The sequence below is a fragment of the Gigantopelta aegis genome, chromosome 3, assembly GCF_016097555.1.
Source record: "Gigantopelta aegis isolate Gae_Host chromosome 3, Gae_host_genome, whole genome shotgun sequence".
In the NCBI taxonomy this organism is placed as follows: Eukaryota; Metazoa; Mollusca; class Gastropoda; order Neomphalida; family Peltospiridae; genus Gigantopelta; species Gigantopelta aegis.
In genome coordinates, this window is record NC_054701.1 from 36140330 (window position 1) to 36150972 (window position 10643).

The following is a 10643-nucleotide window of genomic DNA, read 5'->3' on the forward strand; positions in this document are numbered from 1 at the left end:
TGCACTATGTATGTATGTATGCACTATGTATGTATGTATGCACTATGTATGTATGTATGCACTATGTATGTATGCATGCACTATGTATGTATGTATGTATGCACTATGTATGTATGTATGCACTATGTATGTATGCACTATGTATGTATGTATGCACTATGTATGTATGCACTATGTATGTATGTATGCACTATGTATGTATGTATGCACTATGTATGTATGTATGGGAGCGCTTGCCTGAGGTACTTCTTTTGTAGAACTGAACCTCCTCGGTGGATCCATTATCTCACTGGCTCCCAACCAGTGCCCCAAAACTAGTATATCAAAGACCACGATATGTGCTGTCATGTCTGTATACATTTCTATTTTAAACTTCATCTAATTGTCTGACTAGCACCATTTCAAGAGAGTGATCATCAGCTCACCTTCATATTCAGGGAACATTTTGTTTTAAAAAAAAATATTAGCGACAGTCGCGAATCAATTTTAAAATTGATTAGCAATCTCTTATTTTGATTAGCGATTTCTGTAACATTAGTATGGTTCATTAAATATGAACAAAATAGTTTTTGCAACCTTTATATCAACTTTTAGTGACATTTCTAGTTCAGAACCCCAAAGAACAGAATTAAATTTAGAGTCATTCAGTAAACTCAGTGTTGGAGGATGACTCGCAAGTAATGTTTGGTCTCTTCGATGCAACAGTGTCCACAGAGTTCTCTTTTTTGTCGCCATTGTTTTCTAAAACAACCTTGCTCGAACTACATTTGCTGCGTGACGTCAAAATTATTGGGAATAGACGGTCGATTAAGGGGTCATTTCAAAACTATATGCGCTATACGATGTGCTAACTAATTTCACCTTGTTTTAAAAATTATTCTTGTCAAAGATTCACGTAATTATTTTTCAAAAATGACACGATTTTTTGTTTGCAAATTGTTGAAAAATATTTGTAACCTAAGAGCTAAACGTCATAATGTTATGGTGTCTATCGGTGGGTGGATATCTGAACAGCCGTTTTACCACGTAAAAGCTGTGCTCCTAATCGGAGGGTTGCAAAAAAGAAAATATCTGATGAAACTTGGAAATCTACACCTAGATAAATAGTTCATTACAGTGATAGATTTAACATGTTATCAGTGGAATATTTGGGGGTTAAGGACGATCTTCAAAATTTAATACTGTCAAAAATATGCATCGCGACATTTAGCGATACATTTTAATATTGTGTAGCGATAGCCGGAAACTGCATCGCGTTTCGCGACGCGATACTGAACAAAATGTTCACTGATATTACTCATGGAGAAGACTGTGCACTTTATATGATACAAAAACTCAACTTACATACATGTACCTCATCATCACAATACAGTGATAAAGTAGATATATCTGGAAAACAGTTGGGGAACTATAATGAATTATGGCTTATACATGTACATACTGTATATGTCTGTATTCATTACAGTATACATGTATGCACCGTATGTAAAATCAGGCGATCTGTAGAATTTCTGAATTAGTGAATACATGTTTCGGACAAGCTGTTAAATTCCCGATTCACAGATTGTCTGAAATGAAAGAGCCAACAGCAGGCTATGCCACTGAGCCTGACTAGTTATTAGCCCAATTTGTAAAAAATAAAGACAGTACTTCAAAAAGAAAAAAACAACAACTAAACCATGTACTTAAAATTACTTAATTATTCAAGGCAATCTGTAAATTAATACATGTATACAAGTACTTTACAAATTGCTTGAAATAAATATGTATGTAGGAATTAATTATTAAATACAAATTAAATTTTAAAATGGCAACAAACTTATTTTAACAAAACTGGTAATCACATCAAATGACGCTATATATATATATATATATATATATATATATACATGTACACTATTCATAAGTTGATTCAAACTGTATGTCTATATTTAACATTAAGAAACAATGTCAATATTATATGGTCAGGTGCCATGATCACAGCATTAAATTAGAAGTCCATGAACAAGGAACATCAAAATGATTTTATGATAAAAGTATACCTTGTTGACCTATTTATTTATTGAAAAAGCTCAGTGATGTAGAAACTGAACTTTAGCCATCTCAAGACGGACAATCCAAACATAATTATACCCCTAATCAATAGTCTCCAATCAGGATGCTGTCCACTAGGATGAAGATCTGACCTACTTTCTAATTCACTGACCTTGTTTCTCCATACACATAATTCCCAATACATTGTTTCATGTGTCAGTAAAGAACACAAATATTTGCTTGATGCATGCATTCAAGATTAAATGAAAGAAAAAGATTTTTTTAAATTTTAAAAACATTAAAGATAAAATACATTAACAATGTATACAATAACTAAAAATTAATAACTATACTAAACAAAATAAGAAACTTCCGCTAACTTTGCTTGAACATAACTTGATGAAAACAAACCGGGGGAATAATTGTTATATATGCGTTTAAAGAGTGTTCCATGTTTCCATTTGGTGCAAAAATCATGGCCATAGGTTAAGAGAAACTGGGAGAAAGTGTGGTAGGGGTTAAAAAAAAAAAACCCACTTAACAACAGGTATGACCACCTCTTGAATTGACCACTGCAGTGAATCGCAGGCGCATAGAATTGACTAAAGTGTTGATTTCTTCCTGTGGAATATTGTTCCATTCCTGAATGAGCGCTTGACGAAGTTCGTTGACGTTAGCGGGTGGGATGGGACGACGCCTCAATCGTCTGTCCAGACTATCCCAGACATGCTCGATGGGGTTGAGATCAGGACTTTTAGCGGGCCAGTCATCAATGAAATCAATGTTATTTGTCCTAAGAAAATTTACAGTGTCTCTAGCTGTATGAGAGGTGGCATTATCATGCTGAAAAATCGAGATGCTGGCGTTGTTATGGAACAGAGGAATGACGTGATGAGCGAGAATGTCATCGCGGTAATGTTGAGCATTTAAATTGCCATCAATGACGACTAGTGGTGAACGATGACCATGGGCAATGGCTGCCCAGACTATGACAGAACCCCCACCCCCGAAACAATCTCGTTCAAGAACAAAACAGTCAGCATAGCGTTCATTTCTCCTACGGTAGATGCGCACCCTGCAATCACCACGTTGTAAAGAAAATCTGGATACATCCGAACGTTGCAAGTCGTTGGTGCTTCCTGTCGTTCGAAATCTTACACGAAGATTTTGTATCGCTCGACTAGAACTCCCAACATGCCAGCATCTGTCGACATGCCAGCATCAAGCATGCCAATCGCCCGTTCGCATAAATTATTGGGTATTCTTGGCATACTAAAAATGCTACAATGTAAAAAACGTTAATTTTTTTACAAATTTTGAAGCATTTTCGTTCACTTGACAACAATGTCAGTAAGACAAGTAAAACAAATTGACCGAATACTACACGTTATCGACGATTAACAGCGCAAAAATAATCGATAAAATTCATGAATCCTGATAATACAGCTCAAGGCTAATACTACCTATATAATTTCATTACACGATGAATTCTTTAACACAACAAATACTATATGTAAAAATTGGAAGTTTCTTTTTTTGTTCAGTATATATTTGCATTTTGTAATTCATTTTCAGTCTTGATCATTTGTAAACAAATATAAACCAAGTTGAACTTGAAAATCACTTTCCTGAAATGGTGGTATATGTACATGAAGAAAAGCAAATACTAATTACCTGTACGTACATAAATTATGTAAATTACTGTAATGTATGATTAACCCCAGTGAAATAAATTCACCCCCCACCCACCCAACATTTCCTCCGGACTTTCCTCTCCAAAGTAATTTTCCATTTTCAGATACATGTAATTTGCTTTCGAGTTACATGTAATATTGATTAATTACAAGATACACTGGCCAAAGAATTCTTGCATCTTCAAACGTAGATGATCGATGTACACATGTATATGTACCTTATGGTTAGCTGTTACTAGATATTTTGATCAATAAAATATTTGTAACAAAATAAATTTGTGGCCAATAAAAGTATTTTTTATTATTATATTAATGTGCAGTGTGCGAGTCCAGGCGCCTGAGGCTTACAAAAATCATATAGGACTTTCTAGCTTTGCTAGCATACAAGCCACAATGGCTCTTAAAAATTATTTGTACAAATTACATTGATTCTTCGAAATGACACATAGTGACAAAGTTTGTTTTGTTTAACGACACCACTAGAGCACATTAGTTGATTAATCATTGGCTATTGGATGTCAAACATTTGGTAATTCTGACAGCACAGTCATTAGAAAAAACCCGCTGCATTTTTTTAATGCAGCAAAGGATCTTTTATATGCACCATCCCAGACAGGATAGCACATACTACAGCCTTGAGAATACCAGTCGTGATGCACTGGCTGGAACGAGAAATAGCCAATGGGCTCACCGATGGGGATCGATCCAAAACCAACCACGGAGAAATGAGTCTTGAATAGCGATCTTTTCCATGGTTTAATGCAAAACATTTAGTGTATCTTCTGTTCTACTGGAGATGCACGGCATGGCTCGCTGGGTTGGTGATGGGTTCTCAAGATTTGCAAACAGGGAATTCTTATGACACATTTAAAAAAATTTAAACCAAAATTGCACACTGATGTGGATGAGGTGCAAACGACAAGGTGGGATTGGGATGGTGGAGAAAATGCTCTAGAATAAATTCACCAGCCCACACTCCTCTAAACCTACGGATACCATTACTTGTACACAATTTACACTTAACAGGGTTTCTGCCAGAGGGTAAAACGGGTATGGCGCCATACCCATATTATTATTTTTTTAAGTTAACATTTTGACAAAATGAATGACTTAATATCATTATTGTATGATTTTCTTGACCTTAAACTTAAATGTAACTCATTTTCTTTGTGGGGGAGGCCTCCCATATCCCCCGTTGACTGTGGTTGCCATACCGAAATTTTCTTTCTGGCAGAAACACTGCTTAACTAATATTTTCTATGGAATATTTACACTGGTACCATTAATTCTTTTTTTTAAAAGAGTATCACCACATTCCCACCCTATGCATGCTTAAGGTTTAAATACAATTTTCCTGTGTGAGTTACCCAGTAGTGGATGTATTAAAAAAAAAAAAGTGCCTCCTTCCCTCAATTATGATTAATTCTGGAACAGGTAAACATGTAAGTCAGCCCTTAAGATAAGTTGGAATCAGTAAAACTGCTAAGTAAGTTACATGGTATTTCTCAGTAATAACCAATCCACAATTTGTACTAAAAATCAAAATAGGCTGCCAATCAGAATGGATCATACTGAAAGTTGGACAAATGGATCATACTAAACACCAACATGACATTCGGTTGAATCGAGCTTTACATTAACACGGCAAAACTGTTTTCATTGAATATGTCCATGGCAGGTTAAGTTTTAATACATACATACATACATGTATGTAAACTAAATAGCCTCCACGGGTATTCGAGTACTCAGACACAGGCCAAGTCTAGTAAGACACAAGTGTGTTCGCAGGAATTGAGTACCCATGCAAGAAAGAGCACTATCATTTAAATATAGTGGGGATTTTTTTTACAAAATTTTGCCATGTGCTTACCGACACATGGAGGGAAAACAAAAGTCGAATATGTGGAATTCATGCAATACAATGACATGATTTAGCATCAACGTTCAGCGCTGGAATTAAGATGCATAATACTATTTTACTTCTTGCTTAGTCTCATTATCATCTAGTGGCAGGTACTTGTGTCCGGGTCGAGTTTGACTCTCGAGTACTTAAGTCCAATAGTTTGGACTAGTGGAGGCCCTGAACCTAAAATATGTATTTATATTGTATTTACATACATGTACATACATGTATGTACAACTTGTCAGTTGACTGGCAAAGCTATGGAACTTTCACAAAATTATAATTAAAACTGTTTTAAAGTACAATAATGTTTAATTCATATTTACCTGACGTTCAGCTTGAGCAACCTTGAGATGTTCATTTAGCATGTTGCACTTGGCAGTTTCTTCTTTCCGTAGTGAACGCTCTTTCTTCAGTTCGGGGCTCCAGAAAGTCTTGATACTGTTCATACTGGAACTCAACTTGTCCTTCGTATTATCCAGCTCCTTTTGCAGCTTGGCACACTCCTTGTGCAGCTCAGAAACTTGCACTTGAAGTTCGAAAAGAAGAGAGTTCCGGTACTCCGACTGTGATGTTGGACTAGGTGACAAATACGATCCCATGTATTCTCCGTTACGCTCCGACGACCGTGATCGACCAATGCCATGATGGTCTCGCTCTAACGAACGTGCACCCATGTGCGGATATTCACGTTCACGATCAAGAGATCGATCCCTAGCACTAGCACTTCCCGAGTTGATGTAATTTCGATATTCCATTTCTCTAACACTCTCTCTTGTTGTGGGTATACAGGGATGCATACGATCAAGAGATCGCTCACCCATCAGAACGTGTTCCTTCTCCAGTCTGTCGAGAGAACGTTCTCGTGTTACGTTTGTCAAACTGTGGGCCCTGCTATACATTGGAACTGGGTTTGCTTCCAGTGGACTTTTCCCCGATAATGATAATGCCATTCCAGAAATTCCCAAATTTTCGATAATATATCCCTGATTGTATGAGGAGCTCATTGGTTGCATGTTGTCTGATGGTAGGTTTAGGGGGCTGACCGGCCCGTGCCTGCCAGAATAGCTGGCGGCAGAACTGTCAGATGCAGTGCGACCTCTTTCCCGTCCCAGAGAGGCACTGCGCGAAACAAAGTTCAAAGAACTCTTTGAGCTACGTTCACCACTCAAGTCTCTCATTCCGCTGCCAGTTCGAGAGACTCCACTACCATAGTTAATATTGTGATCAGCCTTACTGTGTTTCCCCGAACCTTTGTGACTTTTTCCAAACATGTTGACTTTTATTTCAAATACTTTAAAAAGAGTTATCAAATACAGCTATTAAGCCAAATTACATAGAATTAGTTTTTCTAATTATGATGAACTAAATTCTGCTAGGATTACTTAATATTTAAGATTCAAAAGAAAAAAACATAGATTTTTTTTGACTTGGCCTTTATTAAAACTGTCACATGTAATAATGTTGCTTTTATTTGGTGTCAACCGTGGTATTTTAAAGTATTCTGTGCATTTATTTTGTTCTAGGATATCCTAAGTACCAGCAAAAAACATTCTAATACAACATTACATCACCGCGATTTGACATATGGACGTAACGCCTTAATTCCACTGACAGCATCCTTGGTTCCTGATTGTCTCGAGGAGCCGAACCAATTTTTATAGCACGCTATAACATCGCTTTGTACGTTACATTTTCCAAATAGTAGAAGTTGGATAGGAAAATATCAAAGAAAAATCAAATCCCTTCATGCTGAATCCTTGCACATGGCTTTGGAGTACGGTACCCTTCAATGAACACCATTTTTGCAAGACGATTTGCATGCAGCCATCCTTCCTTTTTCCAGAAATGGAAGTACAGCCTGCAATGCTACTTTCCTAACGTTAGTATTGTTATCGGCGAACGATACGCGATGTAATTAACCTGACAACAAATAGCACTGACATTGATAATTATAACCGTATCACGTTTTGTGTTACTTGATATTTGAAAACGTTCTTAAATATATTTAAGTATTTTAAACAATAAGTTCTCGCTTATTTTGCAATGAGTTCCATAAATATTACTTATTTGGGTTGGCAAATGAGGGACGAGGAGACATTATATGCTCAAATTGTTTTATCGTACATATACGCACATTAATTTATCAGTGGCTATTTGAGAAGGTCTATCTATATGTATAATATGTTATCTAAAATATAACTTTGTTTATAAAAAATTTTTTATAAAAGAAAGAAAAACGGCGGAATTTAGCTAATTTTGAGGTGCTTGCGTCGCAGGATCGAACCATTCAACTGATTTGGGTGTTTTCGCATTCAAACAAGTGCACTACAACCGGTCATATGTCGTGGTATGTGCTATCCTGTCAGTGGCAAAGTGCATATAAAAAATCCATTGCTGCATTAGGAAAAATGTTGGGGGTTTCCTCTGAGGACGTGTCAGAATGACCAAATGTTTAATTAATCAATGTGTTCAAACTTAACTTTTAATATACTTTTAAATACCGTTCAATTTATACAATACCGAGTTGAATGGGCATTTGACAAAGTAGTGGATGATTCCATGAATCTTTATCCAGTACTTGTCTATATAGAAGGACAGCCACTCACGATGAGATTCTTTACTGGAGATTCCATCCATCTTAACATCGCCGGAAAGAGGATTGCCACTGCTAGACTAGTTTACACTCATGAATCGCTATCATAACAGTGATGATATCAGGTTTTCACGAAATGTGAGCATATTCTGCCACACCGGTATTTAGTAGATATAGCCTCAAAATTTATGTCAAATATAAAAATATGAAAGAAAGCATTTAGGGTACCAAGGCAAATGAGGGGACACCATGACCAATGAGGAGGGACCAAGGTAGATAAGGAGGACACACAAAATAAAATATACTCACCTTTTCTGTGCAATCCATAATTTTCAAAAGAAAAACCAACAAAAAAACAGCAAGCAAACAATATATAAAAACAAAACAAATTAAAAAAAAAAAAAAAGTTGGGAAAAACCGCATCATATCGTCAGTTCTGTAGCTTTGGCCTGACCAGAACAGGCGCGTGTACAGCGGGTGCGTTTTTGGGATGAACCCCCTATAAACTTCGTTCGCCACAGTCTAGACCACTTTCTAAAATCCCTGCACACGCGTCCGTAGAGACCGACTATATATTTTGGGGAGGCCTTATAAAAAACCCAACGAACCTTCCAAAAAACTAAAACTAACGTTATGGTCAAATCATGGGGCGGGATTTAACTCAGTCGGCTGAATGCTCGCCTGAGGTACTTGCGTCGCAGGATCGAACCACATCAGTGGATCCATTCAACTGATTGGGTTTTTCTCTCGTTCCAACCGGTGCACCACAACTGGTCAAAGGCCGTGGCATGTGCCTTCCTGTCTGTGGGAAAGTGCATATAAAAGATCCCTTTCTAACTAATGAAATTTTTTTAGCGGGTTTCCTCTCTAAGACTATAAGTCAGAATTATTAAATGTTTGACATCCAGTAGCCGATGATTAATTAATCAATGTGCTCTAGTGATGTCGTTAAACAAAACAAACTTTAACTTGCATAGGCGTACATGCTCCCATTTATGTGAGGGTGCAGGCTGATTTTTGCCCGAAGTAAACGAAAATGTCCGAATCTTAATTAATTTAATTATATAACATTTTATTATATAACATTTAGTGAAATATCTTAAAATATCAGTGAAATAAAAGTATTATCAGTCACTCAGTGACGATAACACATTTTAGAGTGAAACTTTCACTATTTCACTCCAAAATGTGTTATCGTCACTGTAGAAAGTGTTATCTTCATTGAAAAAAAGCCGGAACTATTTTGCTGTTGGCATTTTAAAAATAAAGGTAAATTGCCAAAAGTGATATAATAAATAAAACATTTCATGTTTTTTGTCAAATATGATTTATATCTCATCTCGTGAAGTTTGCAATCATTTGCATTACTACGAAACAGCTGTGAATCATTACGCGTTTTTAGGCTACATAGATTACCATCAATTCATGGTGAGTAGGTTTCAAGTCATATCAGCTCATTTTGAGCGAACATTTTGGAGCCATCAGTTTTTTCCCGAATGCGAAGATTTGCTCCAGCACTGGGCGTTAATCCCGCTCCGGTTAGTCACAGTAATATATTTTCTTACACACCCGTTGGTGAGAACACCATGCGTTATTTTTGATAACACATAGTTGTTTACACACGCACGTGTGTTAACAATTTCAAGACATACGACTGGCTGCTCATAGGTGATGACCAGGTCACCAATGCCATACGACCAATGAAAAACTACACAATGGAAATCGATTAGACTGTGACGTATAGTGAACCTGACATTCATGTGTCTGTGACGCGTAAGTCAGCTACAAGTGCAACGGCTGTAAATAACTTGTAATCGAAAAAGATTTTAAAATTTGCTTAAAAACTTTAAGGATATGTAAAAAAAACAAAAGAATAATAATACCTTCGTGTCCGTTAATTACCATTTATCTCACAACTCGTTGTTTAAAAATGTGTCAAACTTGCTTTCGCTCGTTAGATACATTTTAAAACAACTTGTTGTGAGATAAATGGTATCTAACTGCCCCTCATGTATTATTCTCTATATGAATCATTACGCGTGTTTATATAGGTTACAACTAATATTGCGAGTACAATGATGAAATACATGGTGAAAAGGTTTCAGGTCAGCTCATTGGGGGGGGGGGGGGGGGGGGCGCAGTTGACATTGAAAACATTATCACATATGCTATATATAATTCAATACTACAGGCAAGTGTTCTTCCGACTGAGCTAGATCCCGCTCCGGATAGCCACATAAATATATTGTTAGGTACATTGATACAGCACACAAATTTTAAAGGGACATTTCTGAGTTTGTTGCAATTTTTAAGATGTTATCGACTAAAAGAGACTTTTTGACGACTGTAATTACATACCAAATATATTTGGTATATTTCTTACAAATATTAAGACGACCAGCAACACATTGAATAT

The 10643-nt window shown here is 36.5% G+C and overlaps 1 protein-coding gene across 2 annotated transcripts in view; it reads right to left on the bottom strand.

The window, feature by feature from the left end:
* Positions 1–7454, bottom strand: part of LOC121367958 (ELKS/Rab6-interacting/CAST family member 1-like) — a 78648-nt gene extending 71194 nt beyond the window's left edge. For both annotated transcript variants that reach the window (XM_041492427.1, XM_041492428.1), the window contains exon 1: positions 5958–7454. In XM_041492427.1, the coding sequence (XP_041348361.1) occupies positions 5958–6905 (948 nt within the window). In that variant the 5' untranslated portion in view covers positions 6906–7454. The remainder of the gene's footprint in view (positions 1–5957) is intronic.
* Positions 7455–10643: the final 3189 nt, after the last annotated feature.